At 48.4% G+C, this 27,796-nt stretch overlaps 1 protein-coding gene across 2 annotated transcripts in view; it reads left to right on the plus strand.

The window, feature by feature from the left end:
- Window positions 1-423: 423 nt before the first annotated feature.
- Window positions 424-27,796, plus strand: part of FSTL3 (follistatin like 3) — a 43,876-nt gene continuing 16,503 nt past the window's right edge. The window contains exon 1 of one of the 2 annotated variants that reach the window (XM_075070897.1): window positions 424-668. Coding sequence is in view for 1 of the 2 variants with exons in the window: in XM_032763060.2 (XP_032618951.1) it covers window positions 21,502-21,577 (76 nt within the window). In the remaining variant the exon portion in view is untranslated. Of the gene's footprint in view, window positions 669-21,345; window positions 21,578-27,796 lie in introns of those variants that run through there. The other variant, XM_032763060.2, reaches the window with a different exon arrangement.

Here is a 27,796-nt window from a genome sequence, read left to right on the forward strand (position 1 = left end):
GGAACTGCATGGGGGCATAGGGGACTGCACAGGGGTATGGGGTGTAGGGAACTGCATGGGGGCATAGGGGACTGCACAGGGGTATGGTGTGTACTGTGTAGGAGGCTGAACAAGGGCATAGGGGACTGCACAGGGGCATGGGGTATATGGGGCTGCATGGGGGCATAGGGGACTGCACAGAGGTATGGCGTGTACTGTGTAGGAGGCTGCACGGGGGATAGGGGACTGCACAGGGGCATGGGGTGTAGGAGGCTGCATGGGGGCATAGGGGACTGCACAGGGGTATGGGGTGTAGGGGGCTGCATGGGGGCATAGGGGACTGCATGGGGTATGGGATGTACTGTGTAGGGGGCTGCATGGGGGCATAGGGGACTGCACAGGGGTGGGGTATCCCTCTACCTGTGCCTGTTGGGCTCTGTGGGGTCTGCACAGAGGCCTGTCTGCTTGTTGGTCTCAGATACAAAAGAAGCCCCCCACGACAGTGTCTCCCACTACCGCTAAGCTCAATACCTAGAACAGCCCGGTGCTGACACACAGCGGTGGGAGCAGCTCCTTTGACTGAAGTGCCGGGGCTCTGGCATCTGGTGCCGGGTTTGATTTTCCACTGGCGAATGTGACGCTCATCTCGAGGTGGCCGCTCAGCACCAGCACCCCTTTCACATCTGTGGGTGAGTTTTTCTCTGTAAATGTATGCTTCTAAGCACAAGACTGACTTCATCTGCCACTGAAATGCAGCCACCTCTGGGGTGGAGTGCAGCAGTTGACAACCCCACAGCAAAGCTGCATGTTGGTGAGGGACAGGAATTGAAGGAGTATTGGTAACTGGATGGAGTAATATTTCAACTGCATTCTGCATAATACGTATTTTATAAACTACACTGTGGAAGAACAATGTTCTGACTGATAGGAGAGCTTACTCATGGTGTTACTCCCTGAGCTCACTGCTGCGCACAGAGATCCATAATTTAGCTAATGTCTGTTCTCTTCATTAATACAGAGGTATTTCCATGGAGACTACATAGTCCAGCATGCTTCTGGTCTGAAATCCATAAGAGCATTGCATGCTGGGACCTGCAGTCTCCATCGGCTGCACCTCTGTGTCTTCTCAGTCTAGCCCAATGTGGGTCAATTAGGAGAGGTCCACTGCACACAGTGGGTTATGAAGGCAGCCCTCAGCTGAGCAAAGTTTGCTAGCTGCTGCAGCCAGTATATCCTCCTCCTTCAAGGGACAGATTTGTTTCCAGGGGATGACACTTCACTGAAGATGGATTTGACCCAGTATCTGTACTAGAGAAAAACTAGCTGTGGCGTGCTGATGCTGCCACTCCAGCACCTGTGCTGCCAAAGAGTATTTTTTTGCTGTGGCGTTCAAATTCCAGTGCTGTGTGCTCATGTTCCTAGTACTTCTGACGGCACTGGGGTTCATCTCTCCCTTGTGCCTGGCATGTTAGATAGCTGAGAAACAGTTAAAGCAAATTCCCTCATTTTTACCATTTCTGTTTCCATGGAAATGCTAGCTGGTGGTCAGGGATGAAACGATCTGTTGCCAATTTCAGCTGTGGCTGGCAGTTGGGACCAGTTAGTGCTGGTTGACGAAAACAAGTACAGTGTATTTATTTTGAATATGTATATATATAACAAACAAAATTTCATTTTTTTTTTAAAGAGAAATTTTTGGAACACCGTTCCCCTTAGTAGCTAAGGAAGAATTAAAGTCTCCTGCATACACATGTATGGTTTTGGCTCTGAGGACAGACCTCGGGATTTGGCCCATTGGATGCATGGTCCTCGGATATAAATTTGATTTTATGAATTAATCTAATCTCTCCATGCATAGACAAGGGCCCAATTCTGGGCCTTAACATTGCTCCAGCAGCTTAAAGGGGCTAGAACACTGGCAAATCCACCAGCCAGAAATTCCCCCCCCTTGTAGGTGGGTTCCTATGCAGCATAAAGGTCTTATGGTGTCTCCATTCACAGCCTCTGACAAAGGGTTATAATGTAGGGCAGACCCGTGGACATGGTCGTGGCAGGAAGGAGCACTCTATGTTCCAACTATTCTGGGTTGCCAAACAGCTCCTAGGGTTATCCCCTCTACCCCACATCAGACCAGAATTTGGGAGGCATGAATCTACTTTTGCTCCTTCTGTGTTGGGCCTTCTGATCAGCACCCACTAAGAGGTGCAGCATAGAATCTGGCCTAAGATATCGATCAGAATGGCATTGTGAAAGGAAGTCTCTGACTGATGAGGGTGCAGAGACTATATATGAGTTGAAGGCATGGTACTGGGATGCAGCAGCCAGTTGTTACAGAATTATAGCACCAATGATTATTATGATTCAGGCTATTGCTCGTTGAGAATAGAGCCCCAGTGTGCTGGTGGTGCACAAAGAAAAAATCCTATGCAGAGATCCACCTTCTCTTTACAAAAACAATTTTTTTAAAAAACTTTTAGCAGTGAGTGTATTGCCGGTGAAAGGTGCCAGATAGAGGCAGTGGTGCTGGAACAATTAGCAGAGTGGATGTGCTGAGAGCCATTGAACCAAAACTGTAAACCCTATATCTGATGGAAACCACTTCAAACCAGGGGGTGCAGCAGCACCCCTAGTTCCAGCACCTCTGGATAGAGGCCATGAGGCCCCTGGACTGTCAATACACAAAACGGGGACAGCTTGGAAACTTGCCGAGCAAGCTTTTCTCCGACTCCACCCAGCCAGAGTGCCTCTGCAGGGTCCTGAAGTGACCCTGTGTAGGGCAGAGAAGGGAAATCCATCTCCATAGTCCATTCAGTTCTTGTCCTCGCCAGTGAGTCTTATCACTGCATGTGTTGGTGGTTTGGTGATGTGTTTATCTGTGGAAGGATGGCACAGTTTTCAAATCGGTGAAGCTAGCTGGTACATTCTTTTTTCTCCTTGTGAATAATGTTGATCAGGGTTTCTCAAACTGGGGTTGCCGCTTGTGTAGGGAAAGCCCTTGGCAGGCCAGGCCGGTGTGTTTACCTGCCCCGTCCGCAGGTCTGGCTGATCGTGGCTCCCACTGGCCGTGGATCGCTGCTCCAGGTCAACAGGAGCTGCTGGAAGTGGCACGGCCAAGGGACTTACTGGCCACCGCTTCCAGCAGCTCCCATTGGCCCAGAGCAGCGCTCCATGGCCAGTGTGAGCTGCAATCTGCCAGACCTGTGGACGGGCCGGTAAACACACCAGCCTGGGCCACCAGGGGCTTTCCCTACACAAGCAGCAACCCCTGTCTGAGAAATCCTGATGCTGATGAAAATGAAAAATTTCCTCTGAAAACCAAAATTGGGGTGGGGTTGGGGGAGCTGGTTAGCAAAAACTGGGATGGGGAAACATTTTTTGGATGGTGTTTCAAGTGCAAATTTCTAACAACCCCCCCCCCCCCGCACTGTCAAAATAACTTTTCAGTGGAAATTTTTTGATAAGCTCTGCTAATTGATTTTAACTTCAGATGTTGGCACTTGTGAGAGTTGAGGGTGGCTTAAACAACAGAAAAATAAATAGTTCTTTTCGTCTGTTTCCCTGATAGGCAATAAGCTAAAAGCCTCAGAAGAGTCTAAAAGCCCCAATCCTGCAAACACTAATTAGCTGCTTAATTTTGCACACGTGCGTACCCCTATGCAGCAGAGTTAAGTATGCGTGTGTATGTGCAGGATCCTAGCTTTATTTTAGAAAGTGCTGGCTGTTTTTAACCATAGTGTTAGGAGAAAAAACATGATGGTAAAAACAGGTCTATGCCAGGCACATTAATTAGATTGTAAGCTCTGTGAGGCAGGGACTGTGTCTGTACAGAGCCGAGCACAGTGAGGTCCTGATCATGGGTGGGGCTTTTAGATGTTACCGTGATATACATAATAAGAAGCCAATGCCACAATACCCCACACAGATTCACCCATCAACATGAGACGCAGAGAATAGATTGGGAGTCCAGTGGCACCTTAAAGACTAACGGATTTATTTGGGCATAAGCTTTCGTGGGTAAAAAACCCCACTTCTTCAGATGCATGGAATCATCTGAAGTGTGTTTTTACCCCCAAAAACTTTTTACCCAAATACATCTGTTAGTCTTTAAGGTGCCACGGGATTCCTTGTTGTTTTTGTGGCTACAGCTACAAAACAGCTACCCCCGATATCAGAGAATAGCTTGTGTATGTATGTGGTGGTTTGAGAATGTTCTTCCTATCTGCACATGCTGGATCTAATTCACCCTGAGATAACTCCACTGAAGCCAACAGTTAATACAACAGAAGAATTTGGTCCCGCACAAAACAGCGGCTGCTGCATAGATGCCTAAGCATCAAATTAATCTGTTTCCACGAGAGGGCGCCGTTGGCTCAGGTTTTTAAGAAGAAGAGCTCAAATTCTGGAGGTGTTTTTGCTCAGTGAATTTTTGTACTCTGGAAAAGCAGAGAGGTAAAACTGTGTGAAATTGTCAGTTTATTTTAAAAAAATTAATAAGCTGAGGGGAAGTGGTACAAAATTTCGCCATTGGTTACTAAATGATTGGCTTTTTCTGTAGCGGTTTAGACATTGTTATAGCAGCTGATTAGTAAGTGAGCAGCTATTTCTAGAATTGCTTAGTAATTGCTTAGAAATTCTAGCAATTGCTTAGCAAATTCTACAGTTGATTAGTAACTGTAGTTAGTTACTGGAGAGTCATTAGTCATGATTCTAGTATTTGTTAAGAAATGTTCACAATTGATTGGTAATAGATTCACAATTCTGCTAGCTATTCCTGTAATTGGTGAGTCTCTCCTTTTTATTGGAGATGAGTCTAGACAAAAACATCACATCTGAAATCCCCTGACCTGGGTGTCAGTTCAGCTCTAACTCTAGAGCCAAAAACTTTGTAAATTTCCACCAGCTTTACTAGTCTGAACCCAAATCCTGGATTCTAACACCTCTCAAGCTTCAGGAAAGTTCTGATCTGACTTTTTTGATGTGGACCTCTCTCTCCTTTTTTTACTTTGTGCCATGGTATGAGAACAAGCTGTAGCGAACGGCTGTACATTTATAACATGCAGGAAATACTCCTTTGCTTTCTGTGTCCCTGACAAAGGAAGGGATGGAGTCTGGCAGCTGTATCATTTTAATAATCATTGATAATATTTTCACATACGCAGGTTGAGGTTAGGGTGATCAAATCTCACGTTTCAGGGCTTTGGGCGCTGATAGCCTGGAGCAGGCAGGAAATCATTCCCCTGTCATTATTGTTGTATGTTTTTATTTGTATTGCAGTAGAGCGTGGGAGCCCCAGTCACGGAGCAGGACCCCATTGTACTGAACGTACAAACACAGTGCACAGCTGGAGAGGTTTGCACTATCCTCTGAAGCATCAACTATTAGCTATTGTTGGTGCTAAGATTCTGGAGGTCAAAGAGCTGATGCACAAGAGCAACTCTATTCTTCGGTGCTGCTGTTTCTTATCTTAGGTGGGAGAAGATGAGTGGACAATGGAAAGAAAGACCCTTTAGAGGCAATGTGACCGATCCAGAGAGGACACTACGCTTGTGGGCAGATTTACAAACCTGGGAAAGTTTCAGACCCAGCAGTCGGCATCTAAATGCCTGTGGACAGATGGGTAGTTAGCAGAGGCTGAGTCTTGCATTTCTGCACTGGGATAGTAGAGGGTATTGGCAGCCACTTTGCACAGTCTGTCCCACCAGAGGCCACATCCTGGATAACAGATGTGGTGAGGGACATTCCAAAGCAGTTGATCTTTAGAAGGCCTCCTGGAGACAAAGGAAGAGGTTGTACCAGTTAATACTACAGATGCCCAGCTCTTTCCTCTTGTGGGGCATAAGTCAAGCAGAGGTTGTCGCATGCACTGTCTTCAGTTGGGTGAATATTATCCCCTGTGAGTAAACCCAGCCATTTATAGAATATCAGGGTTGGACGGGACCTCAGGAGGTCATCTAGTCCAACTCCTAGACAGATTTTTGCCCCAGATCCCTAAATGGCCCCCTCAAGGATTGAACTCTCAACCCTGAGTTTAGCAGCCCAATGCTCAAACCAATGGGCTAATAGTGGGAACTGGACAAATATTGCCAGAAAGGTTTGCTGCAAACATCCGATGATTTAAATGAGCCTGCTTTGCTCAGTGCACGTGTAATGCCGACAGACCCCGGTTGTCAGCGGGCAGGATTGAGCTGGGGACCTCCAGAGCTAAATGCATGAGCCTCTACTGCATGGGTTGAAAACCAACTGCCTGTTAGCTAAGGCTGTAGAGCAGACTCATTTCTCTCTCTCTCTCTCTCTCTAAGTGGTCTTGGTGCCACTAGATGGGGCAGAACCCCACACCGAGGAGGTGTGTGGGTTACACACGGACCTGTTCTGCATGATTTCTAGCACATTGGTTCACCAGCAGGAGCATTTGCAGAAACCTCACATTTTAAGCAAACGTCAATGGTCATTGATGGAAAGTGGTTATCACATTCAGAGTGATGCATATTTGTACTTGAAAGTCAATTCTAAGAGTTATCTTCCTCCAGTGGGGGCAGAAAAATTCTTAGGTGGTATAGGCATCCAATCAAAACAGATGCCATTTTAAATATTTGCAAGTGAGCTGCCAGCCACAAACATTTTCTGCTAATGCTCTTGGATAGCAAATTTGAGGAAACTGCAGTCGGTTTGCAGAAGATTGACCAGGAAGCAAAATGTTTTGAATCAGTTACCCCTGTGTGAATTAGTTGCTCAGCACTAAGTTATCCGTGTACAGCACCTTCCATTCCCAAAATGCTTTCCTAGCAATTGCTGGAATGCAACCATAACCGTTCAGGAAAGGCAGCAAGGAAAGAGGGAGAATTTTGGCTAAGGGCAGTGGAAAATATCACAGACAGTCCACAAGGAAGAGACAGGCCTGAAAGGACACATCTGAGAGGCACATGGAGTAAACTGCAGTGTTTGAATATATCTCCTTTAAGCTGAAGGGTTGGAGACCTCACTTGTGATTACAGGGAGAGTAAATGTAGCAAGGCCAATGCTTAGACCTTAAACTGTCCACACCTGCAGGAAAAGGGGGAGTTTAATCTAGCACCACTGCAAAGCACTAGAATCTCCTCTGTTCAGCTCACTGCAGGAAGCAGCCTACGGATCATGCCCAGCCCCAAGCAAGTGATTCTGTCTGGGTCATGCACATGAGATGCAGCATGCCCAGGAAGCCCAGAGGAATTGAGTCAGGGCACCTCTTGTTCCATTCACATGACCCTCCCGCTTACATTCCATCCAAGGGCCTGTGGGCGTTAACCATGAGATCACGTCCCGAGACGTTACTTCATTCAGATAATGCCATTCTGCCAGGCTGTTGGCGAGGGGTGAGAGGCGTCTCAGACTCTGAGGCTCTACAGTGGACTCCAGCATGCATGTGTGATGTGTGTTCATGGCACACACTTGCTCTCATTTTGTGCTGGTGGAAACCCAGCTTGCCAGCACTGTGCCAGCTGCGTGGGTCTAGTTTACATTACGCAAAGGTGGTTAGCAGGCAGAGGAGCCTGTAGCCGGGGCCTTCCCTACCCAGACATGCCCTGCGGGAAGTAACAAAGCTGTGAGTAAATCCATTCGACTCCTGGATTTGCTGACATGAGCTCTGCAGTGTTTATCTAAATCCCAGACTCTCAGATGTGATTCCATGTAGATATCGCATTGCACAGACGTGTTCCCGAAGTGCGTCTCCTTCACAGTTCCTCCTGCTCTACACACCAGATCCACATCACGCTGTTGAAGCCGGGGGCTCCCAAGCGCTGTATATTTCCTATTCATAAAAGCTGAGAGGTCATCAGCAAGTCTGGGGTTAAAGCTGAGCTGTTGCATGCCACCTCCTCCATCACCCTAAATCCTGTTTCACAAAACCATACATGTCCTGGGGAGAGCTACTTCTAGAACGATGTCCCAGAACGAGGGTCTTTGTTTTAAGAGATATTCAGAGTTGAAATCCCAGTTTCAAACTTTCCCAGGCTGCCCCACAATTCAGACCCAAACTCTGCTGTGCAGACCCAGAGCTGTTTAGTTCCAGAATGGCAGATGCACTTCTCTCCCCAGGTGAGATAGAATTGCACATTTTAATTCATATGTTGGAGACCATTCAAAAGAAAGCAGCAAGGTTTGTTACAAACGCTGCAGGGGCTGTCAGCACTGAACCAGTCACTCACGTCATGTTGACTTTGAATCGGTTTCTCTTTGAATGAATGTACAGGCAGATCATAAGAATTACATTTCTATCCCCACCTCCACCCAAAGAGCCTTTCACTCTGGCTCAAAGGTTCAAATGCAGCCCCAGATGCAGTGACCAAAAGTTATCTGGTGGCTGTTTGGTGGCCTGCATGAATTGAGTTTGAGGGTCTCAAATCACTTCCCACCCACTCATGTGTGCACATCGCCTAAAACCACTATCCAAACTGGCACACCTTTGTGTGATTCTGGGCAAGTCACAGAAGTCTGGTATGTACCTAAAATTTAGGTCAACCTACCTACATTGCTCAGGGCTGAGAAAAGTCTCACACCCTGTGTGACATAGCTAGGTAGACCTAACCCCTGCTATAGACACAGCCAGGACTCTTCTGTCACTCTGGCAACTGCCTCTCGGAAAGATGGATTCCCTACACGGATGGAAAATCCCCTTCCATTGCTGTAGGAAGTGGCCATGCTACAGCGGCACAGCTGCAACACCGTAGCTTAGCCACTGTAATATAGACCTACTCTGTGTCGGAGGAGTGTGATCTGCACCACAGGGATAATGGCACTGTCGTTCCCCACGGCGGAGTGCGGATAAACCCGTTAAAGATTGGGAGGTGCTCAAATACTGCGGTGATGGGGTCCAGATAAATTCTTGGTACAGAAGGTGTGGATTCTGTTCCCAGCCCCGCCACTGATCTGCTTGTGTGACCTTGAGAGAGTCTCTTTACTTTTCCACTGTTTGTCTGTCCTCTTTAGATTATAAGCTCTTTAGGGCTTTCGGTATATAGTGCCCAGACCAACAGGGCCTCAACCCAGGGGCGGGGCTTCTAAGGACTCCTGGAGGGCCAATAATAATCATTCATTCATCTCTTTTCCCTGTTGATATTCCCAGCCCTTGCTGGAGGGGTTGATCTATTGGAGCAGCTCATGGGGGGAGAATCCACTTGCCTTTTAGGGTTCAGGAAACCTCTAGAACTTATTTTTAAAAGTTTGGAGTTTCATTAAACTTTTTGTAGTTTTGCTAAAGTTTTTTCTTCTCTTTTCTCTCTTTTTTTCTCTCTCTCCTTTTTACCCTTAATTTAAACCATTGTTTTTCAAAGGAAATTTAATGTGAAAAACATGTTTTGTTTTTATACTAACTGGAAGCCTGTACTAGGCAAGGCATCGAGATTCTTCTCTGAAAGTCATTCTGGCCCCGCTGCTGAGGCTGACGGGGCGAAGCTAAGAATGTGCCGTGCCATGCCATGCAGCAGCACAGGACTCACATTTCACTGAAGCCCATCAGAAGTGGAGCCTTCAAGCTACCAATAATCTCGAACCCTGATTTCTGAATAGGTCGTAAGCCTGGCAAAGTTAGATCCCTTCCTCCTGGCTAGCAGCTCACTGAGCCAATGTAACTTTTGTCATTGCGGTTCTCTGAACAATTCCTCTCTTTCCGGTAGTGAACTATGTAAGTTATGGTCACATCAGACCTGCCAGGAGGGTACTGATCCAACTTCTAACTAAGGGCCCGATCCTATGAGATGCTGTGCACCTTCTGCCAGGTGCTGACTACCCTCAAAACCCACTGAAGCCAATGGAAGCAGAGTGTTCTTAGCACCTCGCAGCATCAAGGCCTCAGATGCCATTTTGCAGCTTCCTTCTCTTCCCTGTGATTCAGTGGGAGCAGGATTGGGTCTTCCATGGGAAAAGCTGACAGTATAAATAGCACTTTCTTACCCAATGTCTCTGCTCCCCACCATGTGTCAAGCTGTGAGTAATAGCTGCTTGTCTTGCTTTCATTTCTCTGGTTAGTGCGGCATTGCCAGGATGGTTCTGCAAGAGCGGGCTGAATTCCATTCGGCCCCATTCATCCTTCTCCATCACACTGTCAGCTGACATCCGCTTGCAGGATCTTTGTCACAGGCAATGACGTGCAAGGGGCAGGACGAATGCCGCTGGCTCTTCAGACCATCCAGGTGCAGCTTGCAAGGCAGGTTTTGGAGTCGCTTATTGAGCAACTGTGACCCATCACTGAGAGAGAATAGACACAGAACCCTGGGATGGGCCAGATTGTCCCCTCCTGCCAGAAGACGAGAGGGTTGGGTTGTGTAGAGGTGCGGACTCACCCCTGCAGCACCTCCTGCTGGTGACTTCCAGCTCCGGAGCGCCCTCTGCAGGCCGGTGATCCGCCTGTCCTCTGGCCTCGCTGGACCCCAGTGCCCCTTTAACTGGGGTGCTGCCCCCTGGCAGTACCCCACCAATCTGGGTCTCCCCCTCCCAGGGGAACCCCCACCCACTATCCTCACTTCACCTCAATCTTGGCTACTGCAAGTCATCACTTAGCCCCTGTTCCCTGGGGCAGACTGCAGTGTATCAGCCACTCATCACAGGCAAAGGGGTTTGGACCTGCTGCCTCTGCCTACCTGTGGGCTGCCCCTTTGCAATCCCAGTATCCAGTTGGCCTTACCCTAGTCCTGCAGCCTGGGGCTTTCCAGGCCAGAGCTCTCCAGCTCCTCTTGCCTTCCCCCAGCCCTGCTCCACCTTAGGTATCTACTGGGTTTCCGGGAAGTGGGCAGGCGAAGCCCGCCCACCGCTAAAGGATCCTCCCCCAGCCCAAGGGGAGGACCCACAGGACCACAGAAGCCCACTGATTACGGGGGACAACTAATGAAAGAACAGGGACGGGAGTGTGGTCAGAGGGTCATAAGAAGGGAGCCGGACGGGGACACCGAGCAGAGAACCCCGGACAGCGCCCACTGCTCCTCGAAGGCATCAAGGGAGCCAGTGGACGCCGCCCAGAGGAACTCCGCTCGGATACGTGAACAGACCAGGGATCCACCTTAGGTACCCGGGTGCGCTCCCTAGCAGCCAGACCCTTCTCCCTCTAAAGGCAGAGAGAGACTGACCAGGCCCTGTCTCATTGCTTCTTACAGGGACCAGCTGGGCCTGACTGAGGCATGGCCACAGCTGAGCCTAATTTCCCCAATCAGCCTGGCAGAAAGTGCACAGCTTTTGGCCCCCCAGAACCAACAGACCTTGGATGATCTGCCAGATGAAAGGATGATCTGCACAGACATCATCTTCTTGTACACCGGCTTTGGGGAACCTCTGCTCCTCACACTTCTCTGCGCTCAGCTCTCTGGAAGGTCCCACCAGGCTAACAGGCTCCGGGTATTGCTCACTTTGGAGCAGAATCCCTGCGAGGATGAATGTAGGATGGGCAGGACAATGCATTAAGCAACCCAGTCCCCTGCCGCCTCCATCCCCACATGCAGATCCCACATCCGATAGCGTGCCCTCCTCAAAGGATGAGGAGGGAAGGGGAGGGCGTGGAGGAGGCAGCACCCACTTCTGCCAGAAAAGGGGAAGATCGCACAGAGGCACACCTGAGCATGCAGCACTCAGCAGGATCCTCCGGCCCAACATCCTAGTTCATAGTCACTTTCCTAGCTCTAACCAAGCTCTGCAGCTGGTGTACATTGGCACAGCTCCCTCTTGAATTGATCCTCTGTGCCACTAACTGCCACCGTCACCTGTTGTTAGAGCCTTTGTCCCTTTTCCAGTTTACTCATCCCCCAGTCAGACTCATTCCCACAATAACTTATGGCAAGGAACACCAGGGGTTTTGTGAAATTACGTGGCCCGGTTCCATCATGCATGACACAGTTTGCTGCACAACTCACGCAGGCATGTAGTGTAGACAAAGTTATGAGTCAATACACAAGTAGGCTATGTGGGTTCCTAGCGCCAGTGGTTCCTCTGTCCTGTTAGACATCATGGGCTAAACTGTGCCTTGATGTATAAAGGGTACAACTCTATTAAAGGCACCTGGGTTGGGTTTGCTCCAGAGGAGCAGACACGGTGCCACATAACAGAAGTGTAATCAATGGGAGGGTGTTGCAATGCAATATTTCCGTGACATTTCGGTCACACATCTTTGTGCACCATGTTATTTGGGCGATATTACTGCACCATCTGTATTTGAGCAATACCCTTTTGTGCAAATATTTGTTGTGCACTCCTCCTGAATTAAAATTCTTGGACCAAACAGATCAAAACATCTTGCACCCATTAGAATAGGCCATGGGTGGCAAGATGATTCCTTTGACTTGCATGTCTTGGAAGGGACTTTGGACACAGTGGTTTTCCCCAGGGCCCAGAGCAATCTTGGATGCCTCTGGATGTGCTCATTCAGGACTCTTGCTGTGCCCCAGATTGTCTCCCCACTACGCTGTGTCCACCTGGCTTCAGTTCAAGCCAGGCAAGTGACTTGGGCAGAGAGTCTGGGTCATTAGAAACATAACCTCTTCAGCGACAGCTAAAATCTTGCCATCCAGCCTTCCCCTTTTCTTACATAGCCTGGCACTTGTGCCCCAGCCCCCATCCTAATGATTAGACAATTACGTGCATAACTCAATCATTTCATAAGGAACCAATTTAGGCAGCTATAAATCTATGTGCATCCACAGCCTGGAGAAATCAAATACAGAGCCCAGTGAACGCCATAGACAAGAGGCATCTGGTCTTTCATTCAGATGGGAAACCAGCTTCATCAGTTATCAGACGGGTAGCTGGGTGAGTCTGGATCTGTAAAAAGCGACAGAGTCCTGTGGCACCTTATAGACGAAGTGGGTATTCACGCACGAAAGCTTATGCTCCAATACTTCAGTTTGTCTGTAAGGTACCACGGGTCTCTCTGTCGCTTTTTACAGCTTCATCAATGACTAGCTGCTTCTCTTCAGTAACAACATGACTCTACCGACTTCGGTACAACTTTCCCATCTCCAAGATGCTGTCTATATTTCTCTGCTTTCCATAGCTCTACTTCACAGCCCCGGTCATGTTTCTTATGCCTTTCTTTTCAGGCAGTTGGGGCCATAAACTTTAATGTGCTTCGGTATTGACGAACATGTTTTAAAAATCTCCAAGTCAAATTCAGCCGTGGTGTAAGTGGGCACACGTACATTGACTTCATTACACCTGCTTATGCCAAGGCTGAATTTGCTCCTCCACGTTCAACAGCCCAGACTCTGACATGTTGTAACGAAAGAAAAGGACCTCGCTAGAGGTCAGAAGTCAAATCCTGGCCCTATGGAAATCAGGAGAGGTTTGCCATTGACTACAGTAAGGCTAGATTTTACCCAAGAAGTCTTTACTGGGGGACACAAGAGCTACTGGAGGATTTCAAGATCACACATTTTGCTTTGTATCTTCAAAGCATACTAACACCAACTAATTGCAGCAATCCTCTCAGTGCTCTTGAAAGGTAACCGAGAATTATGTCAACATTCTTCACATGCATAGGAGTCAAGGCCCTGACTGTCTGTGGTGTTTAGGTGCCTAACTCCCCTTGAACATATTGGGTCAGACCAGCGGTCCATCCAGCCCAGTATCCTGTCTTCCGACAGTGGCCAGTGCCAGGTGCCCCAGAGGGAATCAACAGAACAGGGAATCATCAAGTGATTCCTCCTGTCGCCCATTCCCAGCTTCTGGCAAACAGAGGCTAGGGCCACCATCCCTGCCCATCCTGGCTAATCACCATTGATGGACCTGTCCTCCACAAACTTCTCTAGTTCCTTTTTGAACCCTGTTAAAGTCTTGGTCTTCTCAATATCCTCTGGCAAGGAGTTCCACAGGTTGACTGTGCCTTGTGTGAAGAAACACATTGAAGTCCTTGGGAGTTAGGCACCTAAATATCGTTGAAGATCGAGGCTCAAGTGACTTGTGAGAGAATAAGTGGCAGAGCTGGATTAGAACAAAGAAAGTCCAAGGCTCTTAGCCTTATGCAAGCGCTCATAGACCACTCTGCCTCTCAAGCCATGTGCAGAAGATGAACAGTGTTCCTGTAGGCAAGAGGTACAGGCTGATTTCTGACCTGTTACTATCTGTATTATGGTAGCACCTAGAGGTCCCAAGCAAGATCCTGGCCCCACTGAGCTAGACACCGTACAGACACATCGTAAGAGACAATCCCTGTCCCAAAGAGATTACATTCTAAATTGGCAAAACAGACAAAGGGAGGATTATTAGTCCCATTCTACAGATGGGGAACGGACTCCTTCCAGGGCTAGTGAGCTGGTCCACCAGCTCATAGTGATATTGACTGGTGAATGGATAGAGAACCATTGAACCGGATGAAGAGCACAGGATGGCACACCAGGATTAGAAAGATACCCAGAAGGATGCAAGGTGAAGAAAGCAAGGGGAAGAAGCATCCCCAAGAACAAAAGAAGGCTGGAGCAAACTTACAGTCTGAATAAGAAACCAAGTCAGGTTCTCTGGACTTTGCCCAGCATAACTGACTAGCAAGAGGCCATAATGCCAGGAAAAAGAGAACCACCAGGAGTAAGAAGGAGGCTGATGTGGCTTCAAATGGGGCTGATGCAAAGCTCTGAGGATTAAGGAGGTGATGTCCTGGAAACTGAGAAGGAAAGAATCAGGAAAGAATATTCAGTTGGATGAAGCTTGCAGAGACAAAGCACAAGCGGCTCTGTGGCACTAAAGATGTCTCTGGGCTGGAATAGCTTTCAAGCCACCTTCAGTGGAGAGAGGGGTCAGGATCAGGGAAACAGCCAGCGTGGGGCCACATCTGGATTCAGTTAGAGTCTTGGGTGTGCTGCAGGATCAATTGCCATGGGATTGAACACACACGGATCAAGTGGCTTAATATAGGGCCAGATTTTCTATCTAGGTGGCTTTGAAAATCTGGGTCTAATTCAATGTCTATTGAAATCAATGGAAAGACTCCCACTGGCTTCGGGGGGCTTTGGATCAGGTCCTTCTAGAGCGAACAGAGGCAAGGAGATGTAATAAGCCAATAGACGTGTATGTATGTAGAGTATAATCCAAGATGAGATCTGCAGGCCCCGAGGGGTTAATGGGACCCTGAGCAATAAACAGCTGGGTTCACAGAGAGTAAACCTGTGCCAGACAAACTCAATAGCTTTTCTGATCGAATTACAGACTGAGTTTACGGAGTGGGATGCAGGCAGCGTAATAGATTGGAACTTTAATTAAGCATTTGACACAGCGCCTTGTGAAATCTTACCCAAATAATTCATTCAAATTGCCTGGGATACAAGCACTGCCACATGTGCTGAAATCTGGCAGGAGGATAGTAAACAAATGGCAAAGTGTCAAGTCGGGGTGGGGAGTTGGTTTGCTGCAGGACTGGGCATCAGGCTGTTTTGTCATTTAACCTCTTTATTGTTAATAGTCTGGAAGATGAGGGAAATGGAGTATTAATTAGCTGTACAGTTGATGCTACAGTAGGACACGGCGCAGCCGTCAGCTTGGCTGGAGAGGGAAAACAACAGTCAGGAAAAGCAACTGCAGTGCGATAAAAGACCAAGTATTGATATAATGCCGTCGTCGGGAGCCAAAAAATCTTACCGCGTTATATCAAACTTGCTTTGATCCACTGGAGTGTGCAGCCCCGCCCCCCCGGAGCACTGCTTTACCGGGTTATATCCAAATTCATGTTATATCGGGTTGCATTATGTCGAGGTAGAGGTGTATTTATAAGGTGATATCATTAGTATCTTGCATTCCCTACAGAGGCTTTATTTGAAGAAACCAGGGTGAGTATTCAGGGAGAGTCTGACTTGATCAAGACCAAACATCCAAGGGAATCAAATTTGGAGGCATTGGTCTTTGAAGGTTTTGAAACACTCTCTCCCCATTTTGCAGAAATGGAAATGTGACATGAAAAGATTTCTTGGGTAGGAGAATATAGCTCAGTAATTCTTGGCATTTCTTCGGGGGTTTTCATCTTCAAAGACTTTTGTGAATATTAACTAATTAATCCTCAACAACTTCCCCGCGAGGTACCATAGGATGGAGCAAGAAACATTATCTTTGTTTGACAGATGGGGAAACTGAGGCATGGGGCTGTGAAGCAGCTGGCCCCAGGGGAACAGAGGAAGCTAGCCTCAGAGCTGGGATTAGAACACAGCAGTGCCTGATGTCCAGCTCAGACCCACTAGTCTGTATATATCTCTCCCCAACTCCATGGATAAGAGCATGGTCTACAAGCAATTCTCTCATTCAAACTACATAGAAAGCGTGAATGGGGGGGAATGCAGCCGTGAGGCAAACCCACTAAAGTGGCATCACTCTGAATAAAGGGCCAGTTGATTTAAAATGGGCATAGCTCCAATGAAGCTGATGGAGCTGCACCAGTTTATACTAGCTGAGGATCTAGCCATTTCCCTTAATCATAGAATATTAGGGTTGGAAGAGACCTCAGGAGGTCATCTAGTCCAACCCCCTGCTCAAAGCAGGACCAACCCCAACTAAATCATCCCAGCCAAGGCCTTAAAAACCTCTAAGGATGGAGATTCCACCACCCTAAATAACCCATTCCAGTGCTTCACCACCTTCCTAGTGAAATAGTTTTTCCTAATGTCCAACCGAGACCTCCCCCACTGCAACTTGAGACTATTGCTCCTTGTTTTGTCATCTGCCACCCCTGAGAACAGCCCAGCTCCATCCTCTTTGGCACTCCCCTTCAGGTAGTTGAAGGCTGCTATCAAATCCCCCCTCACTCTTGTCTTCTGCAGACTAAATAACCTCAGTTCCCTCAGCGTTAGCCCTAGCTCTTATTCAGCACTTTTCATCAGTAGGTCTCAAAGTACTTTATAAAGAAAGTCAGTATCGTTATTCCCTTTTTACAGATGGGGAAACTGAGGCAATGAGCAGGGTAGTGACTTGCCCAGTGTCACCCACCAGGCTAATGGCAGAAACAGGGATACAAGCCAGGTCTCCTAGTGCTTTATCCATTAGGCAACACTGCCTTAATACTGTGCCTGAGTACTGAAGACATCTCAGAACAACATAAGATACACGCTGAAGTCCTTGGGCACAAGTAAAGAGTGGAGCTTTGCCCTTATATCTTGGTTTCCTGGCGTTGCTGGGCTTACATCTGGATTGTGTGCCAGATCCTTCGGTGATGTAAACCGAGGCAGCTCCACTGACTTCAGTGTAGCCACACCAATTTACACGGTCCTCTGAGCCAGATTCCTAACCATGTGTTCAAGAAGCACACGGCAATAATGCACAGTTGTCGTCTTCTATTGTATGACACACAAAATGTGCCCCTCTTGTTATTTCTTGTGCAAAAGGCTATTGACAAAGGTCAGCCTAAAAAATTCCCTGTCCAGAATAAAGCTACCTCTGTATTCTATGTAATCACCCCCCTGCCTAGGCAAATGCCTAAGTAAATAGATGGTTCTTATATTACACCCTGAAGGTCAGTGGGTTGGGGCTCTGTTTAATCACAGAGCAAATTCCTACACTGAAGGGTCCCCCCACCCCACCCGCTCCTGCTGCCTAGTATCCCATGTTTGTTTGTAGGTATTTCTATGGCATTCATCATCAGTTGTATCAGAGCAGCTCCTGACTGTTAGTGGATTCCATCCCTGTGGGGTGGGGAGCTATCAATGCCATTTTACTGATGGGGAAACTGAGGCCAACAGTGAGATTAAATTATTTGCCCGACGCCCCACAGTAAATCTGTTGCCAAGCCGGGATGAAAACCCCATTCTCGTGTAGCTCTAGCCATGGGATCTTTAAGAAGCACTTTGCTCAATGCCACTAATGAATTCAATGTCTTGTTGCAAACTGGAGCCATAATTTATATAGCAGAGTGTAATTAGCCCAAACAAAGGAGAGAAGCAAGATTCTCTTGAAGGGTCATCTGCGGTTCAGGGATCATGGAATGAGATTAAAGAAGATTGTTTCTTTTTCCCTCTTTAATGTACACATAATTTTAAAATACCACTACAGAGCAAAATACCATTGGAAGCCGCTTGATCCAGAACAATGCCAATACCCAGACAGCTAACCCGAGTCGTTTCAACAAGGGAACAGAATCAGACAGAGAAGGTCAAGTGCAAAGTTACCATTTATTGTGTCTGTAAAGAATTGCTTTATCCCTGCCCACCAAACACTGTAACGGCACCAAAGCCTGTTGCAAAAGCCAGCATTACAATGTCCCTCTCCATGGAGGGCAGATCTAGAAGAAACATTTTGGCCTCACCAAAGAGACCTGTTTCGTTTCTTGGGTGCTCAGCCTAAGCTCAGGCACCTATGATCTTTTATCACTAGACAGAAAACATACTGTACTTGGTTTTTCCGGCATGGCTTCTCCCTTTCCCCTTTGGCCTGTGCTGCTGTTATGGCTTTCTATCTGCCAGCCATTCCTTTTTGTTTTGACATTAAACTGACAATCACAAGCACACCAGGAAAATGTGAAAAGGGGAGGAAGGATCATCTGTTGATTTCAGCACAGGACTGGTTGTTAAGTTCTGTTCCTGGCTCTGCTACAGAACTTCCCCCGCTCCCAGCGTGACCTTAGGCAAGCCACTTCCTCTCACTGGGCCTCAGTTTCCCCAGCTGTAAAATGGGGATAATGATACTTCCCTACCTTCCAGGGATGCTGAAGCTAAATTCATTAGTGCTCAGAAAGGGACAGATCCTCAGCTGGCGTAAAGCGTCATATCTTCATTGACTACAGTAGCAAAGCTATGACAATTTATATTAGCTGAGTATCCCTCTTCCCCCATGCTTTGCAATCCTTGAAGGGACACTCCAGAATTATGTTCCGAGAGGAAGAAAATATGCCATGCTTTGACTTTTTCCCTCCCCAACACAATGCCATAGGGCATCTGACCAGCAGTTCTGGCAGCCTGCCTCCAGAGGTGGCCAATGCTTGATGCTGCCGAGAAAGGTAACCTCCTCGCCATAATGCACCTGATCCATTGTGCAATGCCAGGGAAAATCCCATCTTGGCCACTGCCATGAGCAGCTCGTGCCTTGAAGCGAGTGGATTAATGATCCCTCTGTTGTGCTGCATACTTGTACTTGCTGATTTAAATCCAGCCACAGAATTTGACTCTACGACTCCCTGCCCTTCCGTGGGCAATTGCTTAGAGAGAACACAGCAAAGGTCCACATGCCACAACAGAAAGATACAAGGCAGGCTTGAACGCCGGCAACTAGCCTCTGCCAGTGCGCAGGCTGCTGTTTTTAATGAGGTTGTCTCTGCACAAAAGCTGGAGCATTTTGATTTGGTAGCATTTGACATGCACTATGCATGGGTGTGATGACTGCACACGGTGCAGGGTAATGGAGAATCTGGTTCTGTGCATTTCTGGCCTTTCCTGTTTCTTGTGATTCTAGCTGTCTGGAGAGAGTTGCTCCCTCCATGTGTCATTTAGCCCTGGCTGGATCTGAACTAATCCCCCACCAAACTAGGACTCAGGGATAACTTTGGGATAGCATCAGCAGCTCTGAGATGACGTGCTCTGTGCGGCAAGATCACTGCTCCATAAGGCAGAATTTGAGAGAGAGGGAGTGTGAAGCAAGGGAGGTCCCCTATGGCATCTGGAAGGGGCCTCCTTTCTGAAAGACCCTGGATCAGTTTTGCAGAGTGAGTGACCTCAGCGGAGGCCAGTGTTAAGGGTCTGATGTTTCCTGAAGCTGTGAAGTACAGAGGGACAAAAAATAAAGGTGACGGGTTAGAAAAGACCTCTGAAACTGCTGCAGGAAGAGGCAGAGACAATACAGCATGCATCTCTGCTCTACCCGACCCCAGGGAAGCTGGGAACAAGCGTGGTTGGAGTGGGGAACCTGTAGCTATGCAGAATGATATTCACATGGAAGTGATACCACTCCAGGTTCCCTTGACTTCCACATCACCCCAGCACTGGTCTTGCACAGGCCTGGGCAGATGAGTCAGTGGCCCCTGAGGAGTGATGCTAAGAGAGGGAAGGGAGCCAGGCAGGATCACAAAGCAGCTAGAACTTCCTTACCCTGTATTTTCTCTGCATCGGCAGGTTCTGGAAGCCACATCCCTTCCCCATTCTGGCCCTCCCACCCCTGTGTACTATCTATTGAAAGCCTGACGACATTTACTTTGCAGACTCTCCTTGGCCTCACAGACATGGCACCAAGCATAGAAGACTAAGCACAGGACTAGAGACCAGGACTTCTAACCCTCACTCTGACACTGAATTGCTCTATGATGGCCTGTCTGTGCCTCAGTTTCCCCCTCTACAAAATGTGGATAACACTGTTCTACCAGAGGGGCTGTGAACTTTAATTAATTAAGATGTACAAAGTGCTTTGAAGAAAAAGACTGCATAACCACAAAGTAGTATTAATATGATCTGAAATTACTGGGCACTTGGCACCAGGACTGAGAGGGTGCTGTAAAACCCAGGTCACTGGACAGCTAGATTTAACCTGAAAGAAAATCCCAGGCCCAAGCATGGGTGAATTTTGGCAAAGTTCAAATTGGGGTCTGGATTATTCGTTGCCCTACAACCCGTGCAGACATTTACACTAGTGTGGACTCTTTGCAGTCTGGTCCCACCCTTCCACTGAGTCAAATTATTTGCCCCACTCCACATTAGTTACTTCATCTTTACACATACGCGCGCACACACACACACACAATCTCTCTCTCTCTGTGAAGTTCCATGAGATAACACTTGACGTCTGGCCTCCCAACAAACCAGCCTTCCACCACCAACTTCAACAAAAAACCCAACAGCCTAATATTCATTCTGCAGCTGTCCTCTAGCTTTTCCCCTGTTTTACTTCTTTTTTGAACCAACTGTGATGTATAAACAGCTAAGCAACAGCTACAAACTTAAGCCATTTGCCATCCAGCCTGGAACCTGGAGTGATTCTAAGCTGGGGCTGGCAGGAGTAAACGGAACTAGGGAGAGATCTACTCCTCATACCAGAGACATGTGTTTAAAGGGTCAGGCAGGGAGCATTATTTTGGCGGAAAAGAGTAAAGAGTGGAGGAAAGGAAAAAAAAAAGTAGAAGCTGGCAGCCAGCTCCACGAGAGAGTTTTCTCCCCATCCCTCCTCCTGTCAGCTTGGGTGTAGGTTATTGATGAGAGTGGGGGTGGGGGCAGTGGGGGGATTTGTAACCTCAGACAATCAAGCCTGAAAACATACATTGGGCCAGACACACACACACACACACACACATTGCTCTTCCCGGCACTTCACTGGCTGCTGCGCGGGCACCGCCCACCCCAGCAGCATGATTCAACCCTGCACACACAAAAAAATCTGTATATAGCCAGTGTGAAACTGAGATTTGTAACTCAAAAGGCAACAGGTCAGGCCGGGACCAGGCGCAGATACTTGGAGGGGCAGCCCACGCCTCATCCCGCCTCTCCCCCTCGGAGATCCGCGGGAGCCGCACGCCCCTGGGGCAAAGGAGGGGACTCGGCGGGGGTGGGCAATTGAGGATCCAACTTTCCAAGTTTGGGGGCTGCCTGGCTGGCTCTTGGTCGCTTGTCTCGGCTCAGCATGAAGCCCTGGCTGGCGCTGCTCCTGGCTGGGATTTGGTGTCACATCACTGGAGGGGAAGGGGACTCCGTCCAGGGTAAGTGATTCTCACAGGCTGCTCCAGGTGCAGCTCTTAACAAGCATGCCACAACCCCGGCCAAAAACCCAAACAACCCGATGCTGCCCCGAAACAAACTGCCCGGAGTGAGGGAAGGGCAGGCAGCTGCAGACGCGTGCTTGTTTGCAGGTGAGCTTTGCAAACCTCGCTGGACAGAAGTTAGGGTGGGGGGAGGATTATTCCCCCTCCAAAATAAACTCTTTCCCGTTTGGAGGTTCAACTTTGCTGCTCTGCAGCGCTAAGGTCTCCAGTAGTTCAAAGCCGGTTCTGATCTCAGACCGGACCTGTCCCGAACGAATCCGGATCAGGATCCCAGCCTGCCCCCTCCCCGGATCAGCACCAATGCAAGGCGCACCTTTGGTTGGGGTTTGGTTTTGGATGAACCTCCTAGAGGCGCACTCCTCGTCCGGCCCTAAGGCGGCCATTCCGCAGAGTGGGGTTCCCCGGGGGGGCTGCAAAGCTACCTGTGCTCCAGGCGGTCTGTCTAGTGCTCTGGCTCAGAGACCTGCAGCTCCTGCTCTGGAGAGCTGGGCTAGCTCCAGGGAGGCTGTTCAGTGTTTCTGCAGCTCGTTTGCACTTGGAGTTTACTAACTTTTAAAACGAATCATCTCTGGGATGGGTTGGTTGCAGCAACTTTGGATCAGGGACATTTGCTGTTGCAAATCAGGTGTCGTCTAGACAACTGCACTCGGGCAGACTGGGGGGGCGGGGTGCCAGACAAACACCCATCCATTTACCTACCACATGTTTCTTCCCGTTCCCCAGCTGGGCTTAGGAAGAAATTGCCTCCCTGTGTTTGTGGCACCTTAGAGACTGACACGAAAGCTTATGGTGAAATAAATTTGTTAGTCTCTAAGGTGCCACAAGGAGTCCTGTTCTTTTTGTGGATACAGACTAACAGCGCTGCTACTCTGAAACCTCCCTGTGTTGTAATTCAGCAGGTGTCTTAACCTCAGGGAAGCAATCCCTTAGTGATCGTCACAAATGGGTTCGGGGAGGGGGGAAGGTTGTGATCACTTTCCCCCTTCTCAGATTGCTAAATGGGAAGGGATTTTCTAGCTAGATGGGAGAGAGATCCCAGGCTGTGTGAGTGTGTGTGTGTGTGTCCGTCCCAGTATGGGAAAAGTTGAGAACCACTATAAATCTAGCATTATGGTCGTTCATCCCTGGTCACTACTAGAGACTAGCTATTGGTGTCAAGTATCGGGGGAAGCCGTGTTAGTCTGTATCCACAAAAACAAGGAGGAGTCCGGTGTCCCCATAAAGACTAACAGATTTATTTGGGCATAAGCTTTCATGGGTAAAAAACCCACTTATTCAGCTGCATCATTCTGTGGGTTTTTTACCCACGAAAGCTTATGCCCAAATAAATCTGTTAGTCTTTAAGGTGCCACCGGACTCCTTGTTGTTTTTGTAGCTATTGGTGTGTTCCACAGAGACATTTCTTCTCACCAGGCTTGCTAAGGGGCCCAGTCCTCCAAGGTTCTGAGCATCCTCAGCCCTCCCCCATAGCTTCTCTCCCTGCCCCATTTGGTCCTGTGTGAAGACATAAGGATGAAGTCCCGCTATCATGATCATACTGATACAGACTATAGCGTCATAAAGGCTGTGATTTCATTGTGGAAGGAAGCCTCAAGCAAAGAGATTACGGGCAAATGTTAGCCAAGCCCCCTGCTATCTCAGTACATTGCGGCTGGTCTGTTTCACCAAGTTGGTGTTAGTATAAAAGTCGCCTGCTGGGTGGGGTCAGTTCCTAAAAAGTGCTGAGTACCCATAACTCCCATTGAAGTCCACAGGTGCTCCCCTCCCTTCAGGATCAGTCCCTAAGGATTTCAAAAGCAAGAGTATGCATATGCTTCCTAGGGGAGCCATAGTGCTGAGTTTTATCCGTTTATAAACTGGAAATGGTTTCCAAACGCCAGCTCGAAACATTGGGCGTTCAGAATCCAAGCCTGGGAACCGACTGCCCTGCCCAGGGGCCTGATTTTTCCATTGCCTCATGCAGTCATTTACCCCCGGGCCAAGTGAGTACCAGATACTATCATTCTGTTCTGGTAGCATCTCACGGTCACGTTGCGCCATTGCAAATTGCTGCTGAAGATGGAAGGTAATGGAGAATCAGGCCCCTCGGGTTTATAAAGGGGCACACTTGAACTCTAGATCCATCTAACTGGAGCGTTCCAAAGCCAGGTGCAGAGGTTGCTGCTTGTGCCCCTTTCTGTTAAGAACATTGTTAACATAAAATAACACAAAACATGGGGTTTGCCTATGGAATTTCGCTACTGCCTGTCTACCAGTGAACCTGCCTCAGAGACGCCAGCTAGCTAACAAATCCCTATCTTACGAGAACATTTTAAAGCAGCTGCGTTCCCATTGCAGTTTTGCTCAGCCTGTACATAAAGCTCGAATTCTGCCAGGCAGTGGGTTTTTGCTTCTTCCTTGGGTGATAGAGCAAGGGCAATGGCGACCTTACTTCAGAAATGTTTCCAATCACCTTAGCTTGGCGTCATCTTAGCATGCTGCAATTATTAATAGATTTCATGCTTGCAGCATCCTTGGGAGGTAGGATTCCTGTTTTACAGACACGGACTTTAATGTGATTTACTGAAGGGCCACAGGGCAGGGCTGGGAATTGAACCCAGATCCCAGCCTCATGCCTTCGCCATAAGACAAATCTGTGCCATTGCCTGCACCGCAGTGTTTTCCCTGATACTCGGTGCATCTCTGAATCTGGTCTAATTTGAATAAAATTACTACAGCTTGCACACTGTATGAGATAATGGTTGCTGACTGGCAATGGCAGCATGGGCCATTCAGACCCTTGCTGAAATCAAAAGAATTGTTACAAATATCAGGCAAGATCCAGTTAAATCACAGGGATTAGTGCCACATGGGCAGTCCCTGGGTCAAAACCCTGGAGTCGTTAATGAGTTCTTATTCTCATAGAGGAAGGATGATCTGGTGACTATGCACGATCCTGGACATAGGAGACCTGGATTCAATTCCCCTTCCTCCATTTAACAGCACTTCCCCTACCTCACAGGGATGCTGTGAGCCTAAATGCATCAAAGCTTGTAAGAAGCTCAGGTTCTCCAGCGGTGGAGGCTGGAGAAGTACCAGAGATGGATTCAGTCCCTGCTGAGGCACAAATTCAGGGGTGAAATCCTGGTTCCTTTGAAATCAATGGCACAACTCCTGTTTTCAGCTTTTCACCCTAGGAATCAACAGGAACGTTGCCTGAGTAGGAACCTGGGGAATTAACTCCTTCCCAAGGATTGTAAAACCAAGCTTGTGACCGCTCCTCCTCGTTAAAGAACCCAGGACAAGTATACAGGTGTTTGCCCTGAGGTCCAGGACAAATTGCAGTTCAGAGAGTTGCATCCTGTCTCCCTCCAATTCTCCCCTGCAGCATGCAATTGGATATGGGATTCTAAGTTGCTTCTTTCTTCCCTGAACTGGTGTGCAGCGTTGTTGAGCGTTATTAAACAGAGTCTGTGCTTCTCCGTAGCTGCATTTCAGCAGTAGCAGAAGTATTACTTGAGTATAAATTCTCCTGACAGTTAAGTTTACACAGTGCTTTGGGGTTCCTTCAAGTTGAAAGGCACTGGGTAGTATGGTACCTAGGCACAGTTATAAATGCAAGAAGTTGTTCTATGTAGTAGCAATGGGATTAATGGATGTATTGGATTTTTGTAAAAGTAATGATACAGGGTAAATGTTAGTGATAATCTTAAAACAGTTGTTTTTTCTCATAAGGCTGAGGACAACTGACCCCCCTCTTCACTTGCAAATTATTTTATCAACTAAACTATTCTAAAATAGCCAGATTCCAGAAAATCTTGTTCGGATTGTATCCAAATTCTCCCCTGCACGGTAGCTGAAAACTTTAGCTGATATCTGTGTGTCATCTCCTAGCCTGCAATGAATTTAAATCCTACTGGAAGGATGACCGTGCTTCACTAAGGAGGCTCCTGGGGAGTGGTTTGGCCCACTTCTAATACTTGTGCTTCTATTTTACACTGGCTTTTGGGGTGGTGTGGTGGGAACAGACATTCGTGGGACTGAGATGCTATGAAATTGGGAGGTCCTTGGGTAATTTAAATTAATTTCCTGGATTTAACCTAAGTTATTTCTAAGGTGCCGGTGTCACTTTAAATACCTATGACTAGTGGAATTGCTGTAGAGAAATGAGTGGGTCAGGATGGAGGTGCATTGAAGTGAGTGGGGAGCCCAGGACTGGAGCAGCAGGAGTGGGGCAGCTGCAGGTCAAGATTGAGGGGGACCGACAGGGAACTATGTAGGGAGCCCACCACTGGAACAGCTGGCCGAGTTGCAGCAGAGCTGTGTGGAATGCCGGGATTGGAATTGATGGAGATGGGTCTGCTGGGGCCAGGATTGGGGAGGACCGACGAAGCTGTGTGTGGGTTGTCTAGGATTGGAACAGCCAGGCAGGCTGCAAGTCAGGAATGAGGAGGCTTGGCAGAGCCATGAGGGGGGGCCAAAGCTCCCCACATTTTGCATCAGAGCTTAGTACCCAGCCAGTTACTGAGATTTCCCAGCACAGTTTCTGCAGCAGACAATAAGGAATCACACGGGCTGTGGCGTTGGCAAACAGGACTGAAAGAAGAGGTGGCAGACAAGGGCAGAGGCCCAGATCCTCAAAGGTAGTTAGGTGGCTGACTCCCATGGGAGTTAGGCACCTAACTACCTTTGGGGATCTGGGCCTCTGCGCCTGCCACTCCCATTTACTTTGATGGGAACTCAGCACCTCTTGGGATCAGGCCCAGAATTAGCATCTGGACTTAGAGATGGGTGAAAAATCATGGATCCAAACACTTTCCAACTTTTTTGAGGAGTGGAAGGGTGAACCTGGATTTCGCTCCGAGCCCCCTATCGTTCTAAAAAGTACATGAGCCAGATCCTCACCTGGTATAAATCATTGTAACTCTGTTGAATTCAGTGCAGTGATGTGGATTTACACCGGTTGATGGCATACTTTAAAAGCAAACACATTCCTCTCCCTATAATGTCGCAGATATTGAAAGTATTTTAACAATCTAATTTAGAGGATTTGATTCTGCAAACACTTCAGACCAAGGTCCCTGTCCTCAGGATCAATGGGACTGCTCAGGATAGTAATTACTACCCGCAGTAGTAACAGCCGGATCTGGCTTGCGCTTGTTACTCTTTGTTTACCTTTTACATTGCTCTCAACTTGGACAAGGACAACAGACTGGTCAGTTTCACCATTTCCGGTCAGTTGCACCAGCAGAATGTTGCAATGTTTGGGTTGCAAATGGTGCAGAGGATATTTGTTTGCTTAAAAAAACCCAACATTTTTTATCAAGAAGGGACAAAGATCTGGCTCTGGGCTAACGTTGTGACACGCAGACTACACAAGTGAGTCTACACTACAAACCAACTTTGGGGGTGTGGAAAAGTGATGTAGCTATACTGGCCTAATCCCTGGTATAGACAGTACTGTGTCGACATAGCTACCGCCTCTTGGGGCGGTGGAGTCCCTACGCCGACGGGACAAGCTCTTGTAGGTAGCGTCTGCCCTAAGCACTACTGCCCCGGCAGCGCTCTACGTGTAGACAAACCCTTGGAGGCTGATTTGACTTATACCAGTGTGAAAATGGTGTGACTCCAGAATAGCTGTCACTGGGGTTTGTTCCGGGTAACAAAGCGGAGTCTAGTCCAATTAATATTATTAACAGATGAATAAGCAGCTCAGGGCCAAATTCCAGGCTCATTGATAACCACGTCATCGCAATGTACAGTTCCGAAGGAGGCAGTGTTGTCTAGTGGTTAGATCAGAAGTGGGCAAACTATGACCCGCGGGACCATCCAGCCTGGACCCTGAGCTCCCGAACTGGGATCCTAGTCCCCGGCCCCTCCCCCACAGCCACGCTGCTGCGTGGACCACATTCTGGCCCGTCACTCCCGCTGCGCAGCGTGGGGAGCACAGCTGGTTCTGGCCGGGTGTTGGGGCTGCGAGCTACTGCTACTGGTAAGGGGGCGGGGAGCAGGGGATCCTGGGGGGCAGTCAGGGAGGAGGGGGCAGTTGTATGGGGCGGAGGTTCTGGGGAGGCAGTCAGGGGATGGGGAACAGGGAGGGTTGGGAGTGGGAGTCCCGGGGGGCCTGTCAGGGGGCAGGGATGTGGATAGGGGTCAGGAGGGCAGTCAGGGGACAGG

The sequence above is a fragment of the Chelonoidis abingdonii genome, chromosome 11, assembly GCF_003597395.2.
Source record: "Chelonoidis abingdonii isolate Lonesome George chromosome 11, CheloAbing_2.0, whole genome shotgun sequence".
Lineage (NCBI taxonomy): Eukaryota > Metazoa > Chordata > Testudines > Testudinidae > Chelonoidis > Chelonoidis abingdonii.